The sequence below is a fragment of the Lonchura striata genome, chromosome 2, assembly GCF_046129695.1.
Source record: "Lonchura striata isolate bLonStr1 chromosome 2, bLonStr1.mat, whole genome shotgun sequence".
NCBI lineage: Eukaryota > Metazoa > Chordata > Aves > Passeriformes > Estrildidae > Lonchura > Lonchura striata.
In genome coordinates this window covers 67,043,866-67,061,318 of record NC_134604.1, presented here as the reverse complement: position 1 = coordinate 67,061,318, position 17,453 = coordinate 67,043,866, and the positions used below count along the sequence as shown (strand labels likewise).

General features: G+C 40.9%; 1 protein-coding gene across 2 annotated transcripts in view; it reads right to left on the bottom strand.

Moving 5' to 3' along the window:
- The window catches only part of STARD13 (StAR related lipid transfer domain containing 13), a 286,742-nt gene that overhangs the window by 132,347 nt on the left and 136,942 nt on the right, over positions 1-17,453 (bottom strand). The window contains exon 1 of one of the 2 annotated variants that reach the window (XM_021541945.2): positions 10,139-10,329. The exons of the other annotated variant lie outside the window; for it this stretch is intronic. Within the exon in view, the coding sequence (XP_021397620.2) occupies positions 10,139-10,262 (124 nt within the window). The 5' untranslated portion in view covers positions 10,263-10,329. Of the gene's footprint in view, positions 1-10,138; positions 10,330-17,453 lie in introns of those variants that run through there. 2 annotated transcript variants of the gene reach the window in all.

Below are 17,453 nucleotides of genomic sequence, written 5' to 3'. Positions count from 1 at the left end.
TTGCAATATTTTAATGTTACTCTTTAGTTTTGTGCCTTGAGATAGATGGTTACATATTTGTTTCTGAAGTAACATTTGCAAGTTGGGAGTGTAGCAAAATATTTGCTAAAAAAGAGTGTGAATAGTTCACAGACTTGTCAGAATCCATCTGTTAGTGTCTATTAATGGGTACATTCCCAGCTGTGGTCTTTCTAATGTAATAAATAAAAAGTTTCTTTCTTACTATAAATCCAATGGCTGAAATCTCCTTGTAAAATTGATTTATTTCAATAAAAATCTGTACTTATGTTAAAGACACCTCTTAAAATGAGCATGACCATGAGATGCCATTTGCATATCATTTCAGCAGTCATCTGACACATAAGTGACTCAGTCTTAAATAATTTACTACAGCATTTTTCTGCTTAAGCCCTGAAAAAGTATGCCTTTCAGATCAGGATGAGGTGACAGGGATGGGAAAAACACAGGCGTATTTGGCAGAGGAATGGGAGGCACATCCAAAATCATCTAAAGGTTGGGACAAATGCTTAGTCCTCACTCCTTCACGCAATGAATCCAACACAAATTTACACAGGTGTGCAACACACTTTAGAGAAGTCCAAGCTATGAACAAATGCAGGAGGTCCCTAAATCTTTAGGAACCCTTTTATGCAATGCTATGTGTATTTTTTTTGTATTGACTGAGAGAAGTTACATTTCTAACTTTGCTTTTGACTTATCTCTTTCACTATTCTCTTAAACTATCCTTATGCAGCTCCGTTACTCTTATCCTATGCAGCTACCCTACATTTCTTCATAAATGGCAGGAAGACCATATACAATGACATTTCAAACTAATTTTTGCTCAAATTCAGACAGCACTACACATGATCTAAGGTACATTTGAACTATGCTACTGTTCTGAGGCAATATCCCTTTCAATTCTTTCTATAACAAAACCAATACTCCTCTTTTGTGTCTGTCTTTTAAAGAGCTTCTGTATTAAATGACCTGTGTAGGTTCAGTGCCCTTCTGGATCATCATGGCCTGGAAAACCAGTCCTCCCCAGAAAACACCCCTTGGTTTATCAAAGCACTCCACATTATATTACATCTGTGACAAGTAAAATTTGTGAAGTATTTATAAAAGTAGGCAAGCTATTTTGAAGTTAATGAAGTTATCTTGCTGCTAAAGAAATACCTACAGTTGAAACACCTTTTTGCCAACTCTAAATTTTAAGTCATAGTGTTTTGAAATAAATTATGAATCAAATTCTTACAACTTAAAGAAAAATAACACTTATAAGTTCCAGTGCCTCCTCTTTCACTGTACTACAGCATGTTGCTGGATCTGTAAAAAAGATTTTATAGAAAATCTTTTCTATGTACTTACTGTTCAACAGCAACAAATAAAAAAATCCATATCTCTGTGAAATGGTCCATTGAAATGCAATTCTCTCTGGTGATTATATACAGCAGAGAATGTTTTGATCACCACGCTAGCTGAAAACAACTTATTCTTTCATTCTCATAAATGTTGTTCTACATTGCTAGTGGTCCTGCTGCAAAAGCCTAGGAATTAAGGCTTCTGGGTGGCACTCTATCCTGGAGGACAGAGGATGCCTTTGAATATTGCACTGCCTTAATAAAGCCAGCTGCTGTGTCTAATACTGAGTGAGGCAGGATGGGTACGCACACTAATTGACATTACTGTATGTAAATTACTGTATGTAAATTACTGCCCTCTACTGGAATGACAGGCAGAGTGTTTCACGTGAAATGGATGGTGTGTAAAGTAATTAAATTGATTGTTGAAGCCTGGTGTTTTATGGAACCGAGTGCCATGGATTCCAGGTGTTCCCAATCCCTTCTTGGAGCATAGCTACTAAATGCACACATATCTCTGTGCATTCAGCCTTTGCTTATTTGCAGTACAAGGTGCACGAGGTTGGTCTGATTGTCAAAATATTTTCCTTTTATAACTGTAAACAGAATGTGCAAAGGAGCTACAGAAATGCATTCCTCTTGTGAATGCTCTAATGTCAGTCAAGGAATCCTCTACACTGTCATATTTTTAGGTCTGTAATAATAAAAGGAAAATAGCACAAATTCTTAATTAATTGAAAATAATCCCAAACTCAAATTTTCAAGAATCACAAGATAGGCATCACTTCTTTAAAATCATGAGGTTAGCTTGAAACTTACATTTTACAAAATTAATTTTTTTTTTACTTTTCAGACTCTGAAATTCACATTTTCTTTTCAAATTTGCTATGTAAATGTGCTTAAGTACAAGTAAAGCTGGTTTTCTCAATTAATTTTTACTCAGGGAAATGATTTTTAAAGGACTTATATAGCAGCACAAGATTTGGCCATTGTATGACAGAAAACCCAAAGAAATAAGGAAGAGCAATACAGAACTTCTCTCAAGACATCCAAGAAGTACAAAATATAACAAGATAAATGTGGGTCAAAGCACAGCTGTGAAACAAGGCCAATGCCTGGCAAGTATTGTACAAAATCAAATTGTTAAGTCATCTAAGTTCTCGGAATCCCTAGAAATATAACAATATCAGACATTTTGAAGGATTTTTTTCATTAAAGCAAAAAGTAAAAAGACAAAATTCAGAATTGGGACTTCATGATTCCTGGAACTAAACATGACATCCTACTGTAGCTGGGAAAGCAGAAGAATGGGAGTCTAGTCTCCAGTGCCTTCCTGAGTCCAGAAATTTCACATTTTGGAATTTGCTGGCCAGCCACCAACAGACTATTGATGTTCACTAAGCAGCTGAAAGTTTATTGTGGATATAAATGTTCCATATAAATGTTCTGGCATAGTTATTATTATAAATAAAGTCACTTGCATGGGGATATGGAAGCAGCCTATAGGATTACAGTCATGTGAATAAATACAAAAATACCTAGTAGGAAATAACTGAGAAGATACATTATTTAATATCCCATGACTGATATAAAGAAGCAATCTTGGAATGGAAAAGTATCATCACTGTTTAATGTCAGACAAATGCATTAAGTATTTTTATCAGTCTATATAAGCTCCTATATATCTTAGAAAAATATGAGCACCAAAAAATGCATCTGTTTAAATGTACAGGAACTTAAACAGTATTATGTTATATTTACTGCTTCTGTAAAAATAGTACTATGAATTGCTTCCAATATTTGGTCTACAGACAGCAAGATAAGTACAATGTTTACAGGAATACTCCATAAAGTCACAATGTAGAGAACTGACAAGGTATCAGCCTTCTTCTTGTCACATAGAAGCATCTGCAGGTGGAATGAGCTGAGGCCATGTATATGTGCAGAGAAAAAAAGAAAAATATATCTTTACTGAGAACTGAAAGAACCTTGTGAATGCTCAAGAAACCACAGAAAGCCAATAGAAAAAAACCAACCAACCAAACAACAAAAACAAATCAAAACCCAAACCAAACAAACTCAAACCAAACAAAAAACTGTACTACAAAAAGGACTGACATCATAACTCTCTAGGAAAAAGAAGCGTATTTTCTAAAGATTAATGTGTCACTGAAATCTGTGAACAGACAAGCTCCAGGAAGAGGGAGATCTGTCAAGAACATTTTTTAAAGCTATCAAATAGAAACTGACTGAGTCAAATGGTTTTCAGTTCTATTGCCAGCACTGATTCCCCATTTTATCAGCTGAGATTTCTATCTCTTACTGCCAGGAAATTAAGTAATCAAATTTAAATTTATTTTATGAAAGTAATCCCTGATACAACTCTCTCTGATGGAAGCAGTACCCATTCAAATACAAAATCTATGTATTAAGTGTAAAACCAGAAGATGAATGATGTTGCCACCATGATCACTTCAAACCTTACATGGCAAATTGCAGCAGAACCACAGGAATGGGTATGAGAAAAATACATCTTTCTCTGGACTTTGAGACAGTGGGGAGTCCTCCAACACCCTCCCATTACAGTCTCATGCTGAAACAGAAATACTTGGCAGGTCAAGCATATTGGTATTTTTGTAATTGTACTTCTGGAATTAACTTCTTGTTGCTGAGGGTCATGAGAGCCTGGCAGCAGCAGAACTAACAATGGTGGTATTTTGCCACCACTGCCCCCTTTCCAGACTCAAACCACTGGCCTTCAAGGAGTGCCTGGGGAAGGAGATGGAACTTACAGGATACCGATATAATCCATAAAACATAGGTGCAAAGAAAAGCCTCTTCATAGTTTAATTAAACTAATCTAAAACCCCTCCTCACATTAATAGAGAATGTAGGGTACAATTAAATTAATTTATGAGATCAATGACTACTTTTTTGGCTACAGCATTTTCTTTAGGACTGAGAGAAGAAAATTTCCTGGCATGCCTGGCCAAATGAATCACTCATAAGTCACCCTCTTTCTTCCCTAAAGCACTCCATCATGAATAAAGAATGTCTTTCATAACTTTTCTCCTTGACAAAGGACAGTCTTTTCCCATTGATGGGGCTGGGTTAGGGAGGAATTTACACATATACATCTTATCAACATACATGAGAATCAGTATCTTGTACTCTCCAGTGCACTGGTGGGGACACAGACAGCAACATCTCTACTTTGCTTTCTAAAAATGTTTTGTGCATGATTTTAAAATAGAACATAAAAGTATGCCCACCAAATACCACATTTTTCACACATGCATCTCCCACATTCCTTAATGAAAACTGATCTTGTGAAATTATTTTACAAAAAAAAATATCCACTAATTTCATTAGTGGCTTTAGAGTAGATGAAACTGCTACATTTGCACAAAGGTCTTAACTGAGAATAAATTTCAGTAATGTAATAATACCAAGATGCAGCAGACTCAATGTTAGTCCCATACTGGAACACCTGCTTTTGCTCGGGGGTTCTCAGAGGACCTGGGAGCCTGGTACACATATTTTCTTTGGGGTTTCCAGTGACTTCACCCCAAAATAAACTTCAGCTTTGCAGAGTAAAAACTTCAAAAACAGATCCTTGAAAATGTTTCTTTTTAAATGAAAACGGAAAACTATGAGAAAGCTATAGATTCAATGGTTCTTTAATTCAGAAGCTGCAGAAACATAGCTGCTCTTGTCTCTATACTGGCGTGACAGAAAACTGTGCTAAAATTCACACAGTTCTGGTTGTGACAACTAGTTTTTTAAAAACCCACTTTTCACTTCTGTATTCCCCAAGATCAACAGATCAGCAGGTGCCAAGGAGCACCAGGCTGTCCGAGGAGCAATTGCAAACTTAGGCTTATTCATTTGCACCCAGTAAAACCACAATAACCCACAAACCAACCACAAATTACTTTTGAGATGAGCAGATGCGTTACCTTGTCATCTTTGCCACGTGCTGAAGTTACTTTCTGCTGGACAAATTATTCTTCATTTTCTACCTACATCAGATAATGTTCAGTTTAATCTCTGATATAAATGCATTTCAGTCACATTTGAAGAGACACTTGTAGCTGCTAATCAGCTTACAAGGTGATCCTCAACAATTAAGCACACCTAAGAGTAGGACTTCTAAAGCTTTACATTTAAAGGTCTTAATTTTGGCTTCTTTAGACTTGTTAGATATTTTCTTTTACTCACAAGCCTGCCTCATTCCTGTTTCGGATTTGGAGCTTCAGGTAATCAATTTCTAAGAAAATATTAGTCCATGGTATGCTGTCCAACCTCACATTTTCATTCTACTTTATTAGAGACATTAAGTGCTTCATCCTTTGTAAGAAAACCCTTCAACCTCACAGGGGAAGTTCAAGAGTCAGTTGCTAAACTGGTGCCTGAAAAATCTGCCCAAAATTGGACAAGTTAAAACAGTTTGAAGTGTCAGTCTGAGCAAAACCACTGGAGGTGTGGTGGAAAATTTGATCCCAAATTCCTTTTACCCAAAGCACGGCCAAGCCAAAAAAAAGAGTGGGAGTGTCTGAAATTGGTCCCCCAAACCACCCCAGGCAGCTGCTTCTGGAGAGCTCTGTAGCTGAGTATGAGCAGTGCTCAAGGGTGCCCTGTCTGGTAGGGCTGTCACAGCAGGCAGTAGAGAGGATGTCAATGGATAGATAAGAGAAATTTTGTACCAGAATTGCTAGAGGAGATCAAGTAGGGATTTAATCTCTTAGAGAACACAGAACATACAAAGGACTGTGAAGCTCAGGTGAGAAGAGATTTGTCAAAAAGACTGAGGGTGCATCTATGCCACAGACACAGTGGAGGCAGCCTTACACAGGAGAAATCCTGACAGCAATCTGTGTAGATCACTAAATAACAGCTAAAAGCTGAACTTCGGAAACTAGAGGCAAAGCTTTCTCTTATCAGAAGAATGCTAGGGTGACAAAATTCATTTTGCAAACTTTAGTAAGTCTCAGAATTGAAATCACCTGCTAAATTCTTACTCAGCCCTCTTTCCACTAGGTAGTAAAACAAAGTTTCATCTTCATCTGCACATGCAGCTTCCAAGGATCCCATCTGATGATGGGGTATGGTCACGTATCAGCCCTGCTGAAGCTCTTGTAGGTGGGAGACAGAAAAAAACCCAGATTTCTGAGATTATGACAAGCAAATGTTGCCTCTGTGGCAGAGCACCTTCCATTCTTCTCTGTTTTACACCAAGTCACTTGAAACAAAATCTGACCAGACCACCAGAAACTGTAAGCTATTCATTCCCTGGGTGCAGTACAGTTAGACCCCAAATGCTGATTTGCTCAAAATGTTGTGCAATAGCAGTTACTGAGAATCATAATTTGAATAGTAAAGTAGATAATTCAAGTTCTAACTCTCAAGAGTTGATAATCCTGGGGTTCGGCCTCACTTCACCTCTTGCTTCTATCTGTAAAATGGGAACAATGTAACCTTGCAGCTTCTAGAAACAATTGAAACATTAATGGTATGACATATGCAAGCACCAGGCTCATGAAGACCTGAGGGAATTTGTAATTCTGTGCTTAGTCCAGTATTTCAGAAAGCTGCGGTACAGAAGGCTCTAAGATTCAGCAATGGGGATCATCACTTTGTGCAGTAAATGAGGCCAAAAAATTCTGAGCAACAAAAAGGGTGAGGTGATCATGTCAGTAATGACAATCCTACCCTCCGAGGGGGGCTGTGCAATACAGTAACTGGGCTCCTTACCTCTGGTGTTTCCTGATTTAAAAGTACTGAATTTGAACACTAAATTTTAAATTTATTTAGTGTATAGTAAGTGAAAGAATGACAGATAGAAGGTGGCACATTCCCCTTACATACAAGGAATGTAAGAACTGCAACTTCTTGTGTTTTACTCTAAGAGCTGATCATTATTTGAGCAGGGATCTTAGAATTACCTTAGGTGATCACTATTGGAGGATCTGTTAAACACCTAAGTCAAATTCCTTAAACAATGGTTTTCAGTAATGGCAAAGCAGTTCAGGATTACATTAAACCAAAAGTATTTTACATAACTTTTCAGGCGAATAGGTCCCCACAGGGAGTTAAAATTCTCGTACATTTCCCATTCAGTTTGTGAATTCCAAATTAAAGCATAAGCATAGTGGAAACAGTGTAAAATACCTTGGCAAAAATTACAAAAAGCGCAAAAAAACCCCTAAGGGTGCAATTTTTGGCACTGTAGAGGGTACACCCATTGTTTGAAAAACAAATCCCAGTCAGTGAATCAGAAAAAGTGACTAAGAGCTGCTGGGCACCATGGATCTGTCCTGAATAAGACACAGTATGGAGCAGCCCTGTCCAGGAGCGTGCCTGAAGCCAGGCTGCTGCTCATCACCTCTGCTGTTAAGAGTGAGGGAAGGAAGGAAGGAGCACACTGTCGCAGTCTCTTTATGCACAACCTACTTTCCACAGCAACCCAGTCATGCTCTCTGCCTCTTTGGGAGCAGCTGGGTCAAAGTTCAGCTCTCTCCTTGCTCTAGCCAGGATTCAGCTTCTTTCTCCAACTCACATCCCTGCTGCCCAAAGTGTCCTGCTGTCCTCTCCTCCAGCCTGGACATCAGGGCAGAAACTCTTCCCAAGGAGCACTGGGGAAAGCCCTGAGTAACCTGCTCTGCTCCCAGTGCTGATCCTGCTATGAGCTAGAGACTACACCAGAGAGTTCCCAACACCTCATCCAACCCTAACAATTATAACATTTTTATTAATTACAAAAATGTGCTTGCTTTCTTTATAGGTCTCTCTTGGGCAACTGGTGTCCTGATCCTTAACAAATAGATAAAAGACTAAAGCAAACCAAAACAATACCTATGTAAGTGCCTGCAAAGCCGTCATTGTGACGAGGATTTAATCACAAATTTTTATTTGGCTTGATAGTTGGAATATGACAGCACACTAATGATTAAAACTGCATATCATTTTTAGCATTGCTCTTGAACATCAGTTGCCAGCTACACTGTTGCTCTGACTGCCAATCAGAGTTGAGCTACAATGCCAACTTTGAGGAAAAAGAAGGAACTTGTAGAATTATCTACCTGGTTGGGATCAGTTCTATTGTAATGGAGAAGAAGCTGTAGCTTTTGACAACTTTTTTTTGACAACTGTTTGTTAGCCAGCAAATAGTTGACACATTTAAATCAGCTTAAATTTCCCACCTGGAAGCTGGAAGAAGAGGCCAAGGAATATACACTGCAGCTATGCAGGTCAGCACAACAAAAAAATATAAAGACAAGGACAAAAATGCCAGAGACAGAAAAGCATCAGAACAAGAGAACATATCTGGCATCAACAGATATTTGTACACATTTCATTATGTCGTCAGATAAGTAATTGAATTAAAGGACAAGTACAACAGCATCTCATCAGAGTATTATGAATAGTGGCATAGACTTAAATTGTGGCAATGCATAAACCCAGGACATTAGTATTCTATCCACCTTAAATAAAAAGTTTTGACTCCGTCAATTTTAATACCCAGTTGCTTTAAGAAGTTGGCTACAGTATCATGGCAACCTGCCCAGGTTCTTTGCTCAATCAAGCAATAGTTGTCTTTGACCAAAAAAGAAAAAAAAAATAGCCAACAGTATCCTTGCTGAATGTCTGCTGGCATCTGCTAGCAATATAGGAACAAGGGAATTAAAAGTAAATGAAAACATTAAAAGTTTAGTATTTTGGTTAACCATAATACTACAAAATTAGTAGTTTTAGTAATTCATTACTGAGGCTACCCAGTTTAAATTAATTAAAAAAAAAACAACTACTATGCAATTTTTATCTATTACTTTAATTGTATGTACATAAGAACTAATGTGCTGTAGACACAGTCTGAAAACCTGCATCATTTACCTCTGTATTATACAATACCAGCATGTCACAGTGCCCTAGGCAAGGTCACCAAACTCCTAACAATACTGTAAGATGTGACAGAGGAATCCATCTTTATAAATTAGACTTCATTATACATGATCCTGCTCATAAATCTTGATGTATTGTTTTCTAGTATAATAACTCTAACTTGTGCTTGCATGTACCCTCTAGATCTTCTAATTCACAGAGTATTTTACGAATACACAGTGGATGTATGCTTATGTGCATAAAGTGACTGTGCTGCTGCAATAGCAGTGCTCTGAGACCCGACCTCCTGGAGCATCTGCCCTGCTCTGTGCCCTTCTGGTCCCCACCTGGGGATGGAAAAGCTGCAGGAGGATGGTTTTCCAGAGCAGGTAGGTGACCTGAAGCACCTTAAATGAAACAGACCATTTTTCTTTGGGACTTGTGGTACTTCTCACATGCAAACCTTATGAGGAACCAGCCTGGTTGGTTAGACTTAGAACACTGATCAGAGAAGCAAGTGAGCCTGCTTCTCGGAGGCAAAGCCAACCCTCTTCATTTCAGAGACGCTCAGAAGGTGCCTCTGACAGGGACCGACGGGGAGGCTTAGCCCCGAGCCCGACTGCGGTGTGAGCGCCCGGCAGGTGCCGCCTGCAGGGGCTGGGGCTGCGACCTGCCTCGCCCGGCCGCTGCCCGCAGCCCGACCCGCCCGGCCGCTGCCGGGAGCTCGCCGTCCCGCCGGGCCGAAGCCGCGGGTTCTCCCCGCTCCGGCAGCGGAGATGGTGCCCCCCGGACGTGCCCTGCAGCGGGACTCCTCCGCGCCGGGACGTCCCCCGGGGCGTCCCCTCGGGCGGCCGCGGGCAGGTAGCGGCGGCCGCGGCGCGGCGGGGACTGACCTGCGAGCCGCCGCTCCCGGACATTCCTCCACAGCAAGTCCCAGGCTTTGGCGGTGGAGTCCCGCAGCTGCTCGCTCAGCGACCTCCGGAGCTGCGCCTTGGCCGGGCGGCGCTGGCTGCTCATCCTCGGCGGCTCCGCATGCCGCCCCGGGCAGCCCCGCTCAGCGCCCGCGGCCGCTCTCCTCGCCGGGGACGGGCGGCGGCGGCCACATGGGGCCGCGGGGCAGCCCCGCCGCGCCGCAGCCGCGTCACCGCCGCCCCGGGCGAGCGGCCCTTCCTTCACCTGAGCGCCGCCCGCCCCGGCCCCGGGCAGAGCTCCCGCCGCCAGCCTCACTGCCTCCTTCCTCAGCACCCGTCCCGCGCCCGCCGCTCTCCGCCCTCCTTCCCTCCCCCGCGCCGCGGCCCCCGCGGGGCGGGGAAGGTGCTCCGGGCTCCGGCCCGGCTCCTGCCCTGACCGGCACCCTGCGCCCCTCGGGCTCAGGCACCACCGACGGCCCGGGACCCCGCGCCCAAATTCCGTCAGCCCGCTTGTGCCCGTGGCCCTTATTTGGGAACTGTCCGGCCAAGCCCCCGCGGCTGCCCTGCTGTCAGCTCCCGCTGCCGCCTCCGCGCTCCCTGGACAGCGACCGGGAGCTGCCCGCCGCCACCCCAGCCTTGCCGCCCCGGCGCTGCGAGCGGCCGGCGTCCGCTGCTCCGGGGAGAGGTCACCCGCCACGAGGTGACAGAAAACCTGGCTGGCAAAGGGCTGACTTTTCCCCAGGAGGCTGTAATAGGTGCTTCACCCATGCCTCAACTTTTGTGGAAAGAAAATTCGGGGTTTTTTTTCCCAGAGGCCTAGGTTCATCAACTCTCCACCCAAGATCAAGCCATTGTCCTTGCAACACAGCCTCTCCCGTTTCTTTCCCACTTTCTCTGCATTCCACCCACTTACTCCCCACCTCCTTCCCCCTGCATGACTTACGCTCTTACAAGCTCTTGAGCTTTTGAAAAGGTTTCAAAATTAAACCCTGGCAGACACTTTTTGCACATTTTAGAGACTAACATGAATCCTGATTTATTCATCCGTAGGGTAGCCAGAAAGTAATAGCAGGGCCTTTTTCCCATTTAGGAAAACCATTTTGTGTCTCTGCTTCTTCTGTGCTCTGGGAAATACTTTTTTAACAGTGTCCCCTTCCCTTCCCTTTCCTGGATGTTCCTCCAGCAGAGAGCCTGACAGCTGAGAAGGACAACAGTGGCTTCATTTCGTTTAGTCACAATCACTTACAGCTTGCTCTTTTGGCAGAGTATTTGTGATGATGTGATGCAAAGCAGAGGCTGATGTTCCTGCAAGCGAGTGCCCTATAATGAAAGAGCTGCATGGCCAGCCATGTTAAACATTATCAATATTGCCATCTTGTTTAGATTTAAACTTTAACTGCAATGTCAGAAGCTAAAAGCAGACAGATGTATTCCATTTTACCACTGTTTTAATAATGTCTTCTGCTTACTTTGAGGTGTGAATTTGTTTTTCTTTTTCCCTGTTCTTGAAAGGTTCATCTAAAAAGGTTCATCTTAAACTATTCTACTTTAGCTGATATAGTGGAGACGATGTGCTTGTCCAGAACTTGTGCAGATGTTGTATGTCACTCCTCTGCCTGCAATTCCAATGTCCTCCAAATGACTGGACAAACACTTTTGAGAAAAGGGATGCCTTCCAGGGATGGATGCATTCAAAATCTGGAAGGGAGACAGCATAATTATGTAAATACCCCCACATCCCATGACCCAGAGCAAACACCTGCTGATGTTAATGGGAGAAGAGAGGATTATGGCTCCTACAATCAGCTCCTCTGCCCAGTAAATCTGCCTCTGACCTATGCCTCTCTTTATTTAATCTCTCACCAACACAGCCATTACTGCTACACAAGACCTAGTATGCCTGTTTACTGCCACAGGCTTTTATCTGTTATGAACTAGGCAGATGAGAAATTAATTCCTGATACTGTACTCAGCTGCTCTATAAAGATGAGCCATGACACACAGTCTAAAGGTGAAATAATAAACTCAGTTTTGAAGGTTTCGTGTCGTACTGCTGTGTCACCACCCACAAACACCAGCCCATATCAGCCAGTCCTGCAACCTTCAGTAGCGCTCTTCTGGCAGCCACACTTGGATGCACCAACTTAGCGTGTCCTGACTGTCTAGAAGATAGATATCCCTTTCTTTGGCTGCTGTCTGCGATGGCCAGAATGTAGCAATAGAACAAAAGATATTATCTTCCCTTCTGTAGCATTTTTTAAGACCTTGCTTTATCAAAAGTATCCCTAGACTTCCAGGTTTACTGAAAGCAGCTAATTAGTGACTAGATAGTAGCAACTGCTACTATCCCATGTTATCTCACCACAAGTAACTAAGATAAACTGCAGTGATATGGCTGTATTTCATAATCAGCAACAGAACTGAACTGGCAAGCCTAGACCAAATTCTATGGCAGGCACTGACAAAAATCTTACTGATTTCAGGTACTTTATTGTAGAAAACTAAATCCAGAGGCAAGATCAGATATTGTAGTTTTCTCCCCAAACAAAACAGTGCTATTGGGTAATGAGAACACATCTCATGCAGCAACAGGCCTATTCCTATTTTATGCTTTTAATCATAGTCAGCTGTTCAGAAGTCTAATTACCATCACGAGTATTTTTGATGTATTACACCTCATAGTCACAGTTACAATAAAAGCTATTCTGCAGAATTTGCTTGAAGGATGGTACGTGTTAGGAATCATTCATAGGTCAAACATGCTTCATTTCCTTTTAGAAAGTTAGAAAACCTGACAAGATGGTAAAATTCTGGTCTCACACATTTTGCATATGTTGGTTAAGCTGATCAGTACTCATGTTTCCTCCTTGAAACATTCTGACATCCAGCACAAGATGGCTAACATTTCTGGGGGAAAGAAAAGGAAAGCACATTTTCCACAGAATATGCAGTTTTCCTGCTTGATACTAGTCTTACCAAAATGGTCCTTTTCAGAGTAATTGCAATGAAACCACTGTATATGATGAAGAGAAAGGAGGAGGTTCCCAGCTGCCTTAAAAGAAGCAGAACTATTATATTTGCTCATTGATAACAGAATATTGGCAGATAAAAGTGCTGTCTTTAAATCTTGCAGGCATGTAAAATGGTGGGGGAAAGTCTAAACTAGCTACACCCATGCTCTGGTGCCATTGTGGCACAGAAGTCTGATACACTAATTATATATTTAGCAATTTATAGTTCCTTCCAATCACCATGGCAATTAAACACCAAGTTAATTTACACTGCATAGTATTCTGGCCTCTAATTAGCAGTGAGCTTTTAATTTGTTACAGATTCCATTATGAAACCTGATGTGGTCCTAGTAAAGTAAATGCACACACTCCAGTGCACTGGTAAGAAGAGACTCTGACCAAAGAAAGACAAACATGACTACACATTGGTTTGCCATTTGTAAACTACTGAAAGACTATGATAAAAGTACATTTTCTTTCCATCCTCTTGTCTTTAAGTATCACGAGTCAGGATTTTTTGTCAGTTTAATCTAATCTCATAATATTTGCCTACTTGTAGAAGAACAAAACAGGATATGTCTTGTGGAGGAAAATGTGGGAAGAGTGCAGCCTTGGCTACTATGTGCTGTTTAGAGGACACAGGCTCCTTACCCTAGTATTCCTTAGAAAGTAATACTAAAGCAAAAGAGGAAATAACAGGATCTACAAGATCAATGATGCAGTTTGATGCTAATCAGTGCAATGCCAAATTTTATAATTTATCTCATTCTTCAGGAGCTGACTGTAATGCAGCTTCTTGAAATTTACTATGCTCAAAATGGTGTTGCTGTGCTTTTGTAGTTTCAAATAGTAGCTCAGACAGCCTAGATATAAACACATCAAGTAATATTTATAACTTTGACAGTGCTCTTTATGTCTTTGGGGGTCCTAGAGCTCTGGAATTTGTTTTCTATCACAGCTTAAATGGTCTGAATTGGGATGTTGGGATGTTGTAAATCTGAGTTACCACTGGAAGGGAAGAAAAGATTTGAGGTTTTCCATTGCTTGTTTTCCTAACAGCAGACTCCAGTGAATTTCATACTAATTCTGTGGTTGAAGTTATGTAAAAAGCACCAAGGGCATATGAGTAGGTGTCCTCTTTGACATCTAAGTAAACAAACAAATATTTTGGATAGAGAAAAATAAGAATCACTGAATGAGGACAAAATGTTCTAGCTTGTGCCCTGGCACTCTCTCCTTGTTTTTTATTTACATATACAAATTATCATAGTTTTAAGTTAGCTTTAGCAAGAATAAATTATAAATTAGTTTCCCTGTTTTCTGGTTTATCAAGAGATTGGTACATATATGTTCATCCTTCATTTTAGCTTTCTGAATCTCTGGGAAAGGATTGCTCTGCACTTTGCCAACAGCAGAGCACTGCTGGCTTTCATTAGTAGGGGCCAAATTCTTTCACTTTTGTTCACAGTGATTAATGCTGAAATAAATGGAACTTCTTGCAGTATTCACTGTGAAAAGACTTTAAGTATGCTCAGATACAGACTACAGTAACAAAGTGTCTGCTGTTTGACTGTGCTCTCTCTTCCTTGCTAGAACAGACATTAAATTAATTTAATTCTATTCATACAGTGGTTGGTACTTTATTGTTGTTATTATTAATAACAAACTGTGTTCTCAAAGTGCTTGGAATCAAAAACTGGATGGAGCTGAAGTACAATCTTTGCCCTCAGGAGATTGCAAACAAAATATAAAACAGGACACCGATGGACAGAAGTCCTGATTGGGTAGGAAGGGTGGAGTATGAGAGAGCAATAGAGTAGTAACTGCTGTGTACTTCTGGCACACCAGAATTAGTGTCTGGAAGCACCGATGAAAAGTGAGTCAGCTAGAGTCTCTTGGAGGTTAATATGGTATCTTTATATATTCAGAGGACCAACTTTCAAGAACAAGGGGCATTTTTAACAAAAGCATGCAAATGTGTATTTGAAAACATTATGAGTAGACAGCAAAAGCTGGGATCCTGTACACAACCAGGCTGTGGGAAGAAAGCTTTTAATATTGAACAGATAGATGAGGCAAGGGAAGGGCCTTCAGACTTCAGTCAAGCAGCCTACACTTGATGCACCATAAAGGCAGGATGAGCTGCAATAAGCAGTTACAGCAGAGAACTTCCAGTGTATTTGCATTTGGGATGCAATTCAGTAAACCAGATTGTGTCTACCAAGGCAGAGTAAATGGGAACAAAAGTGAAATGGTAAACATGGGATGAATTTTTTTTCTACAGCAATCAAAAATTTTCACCCGTAAACCTCCTTCTGACAAAACCCATTGTTTCTTAAAGAATAAAAATTAGAGAAATCATACATTTTTCTGGAAAATAGCTGTTATTTTCTTGGGTTTAACATGGCAGGATTTTCACATTCTGGCCAGCTTTAATGTGCACTTTTCTCTCTATCTTGCATTCTGCTTATATCTAGCTCTTGCAGGTTATTTTTCAATAACCTCTGTACCTCTCCAGTCTCTTGTACTAACACAGCCTAAATTGTCACAGGACACTATAAACTCCAGGTGAAGGTCCTGTGTGACAGGCAGGAGGTTGCTCTGTTATATGAGAATGGTGAAGAAGGGAAGAGGGAGGCAGCTGTGGTACAAATGATGATTGGATGGATTGCCCTCTGAGTAAACAGGGCACTTCTATGGAACAGTAGACAACAAAGCTGATGCTTCAGCTGAAATTCTGAAGAATTGCAGCCACAAGAGCCCTTGCACATTTCTAACATAACAGATGAGAAGAGCGGACAAAACAAACCAAGTGCCAATAAACTTTCACTTCCTTTCGTAAGATGCTCTGTGGACATCTTTAAAATATATTACATTGAAAATATGAAGTCTTGTGCTGAGCAAAGCCAGTCTCTATAGAAATAGACAATGCTTCAATGATTAAGCAACTGGGAAAGTGGGCTACATTTTATATGTGTAGATATATTGGTTTTTTACTGGAGCTGAGCTTGAAATTTTGTAGTGATTAATGCTCTTAAATAAGTGAGCAGCTATGTTGAAACACAAAATGTCTCAGCACAGAATATTGCCCCTGTTCTTCTCATTTCAGCTTCTGGTGTCTGATTTTCCCCCTCCTCTTCAGTCACAAAAATATATTGTTTTAAACTACATCTTTCTTCGCTCTCAAACTGTTCATTTCCGTAATATTGTATTGAGACCTTGTCTAAACCACAATTTTTACTTTTTTTTTTTTTTTCCTAAACTTCCAACTGTTATTACCATCACAGTAGAAATAATTGGAACATTTTTGTAAAAAAGCCTTGCCTTGCAGCAGTCAATGGCAATTTAGCACACGCCATAGCAGGATATTGGTTCAGAGACCTGGGAGCTTTTTCTCTTTTTTTTTTATAACTCTCCTGGATTGCACAGGAAAACATGATCAATCTTGACAGCAGGTTCTAACAACAATGCAAGCAAATTGTTCCCCAGACGAATTTACTTATAAGAGTAGGAACATTTTTTCAGATATGCAAATACTTCTCTGCACACACACCTTTTGAGTAATCAGACTACTGACTGATGGCAGCATATTGCCAAGTATCCATATATTGCAACGTTCATCACTGGCCACACAGCTACTATTTTAACTTATTTAACAGATTTTAAATATATACATTTGATAAAATGTATATATTTACATGGCACTCATGTTTTTGGCCAGTAAATAAAGAGCGTTGTGGCCAGTTGCAATAGGGGATAGAATTTCAGGTAGGAAGATTATAAAGACCAGAATCAAAATTTGGCTGGGGCCCAAGCCAATCCCTATTAACCTAAACTGTTCTACAGGATCTTGAGTCACTAAAGCTGATTTTATATTTCTTCTTGATTCCTCAATGAAGAAGGGCTAATTGTCTATCCACAATATTGTCTGAATCTCATTTGAAGTGAAGGCTGGTGACAATTTGATTGTAAGCATCATTTCCCACAGCTCCATTGGGAAGGTTTCCCAGCCAGCTCAGAGCCTGCCTAAGCCCACTCCATCACCCAGCTCTGGCATTACAGAACTCTCTGTTCCAGCAGGTTGAGTGGTACGGCCATTCCTGGGAGTATAAAGGAGCTTAAGCTTAGGAAGAATGTCTGTTTCATGACATTTAACATATATGGGTATTCCCACTGAGAAGCAGGATATTCATGCTGTGAAGAAGGGGCTGGACTAGGTGTATCCGTAGCTCTTTCTGTCCAAAAGTGTCCCTGTTTCTGTGAGAACATTTTGGTAGTGTCAAGAA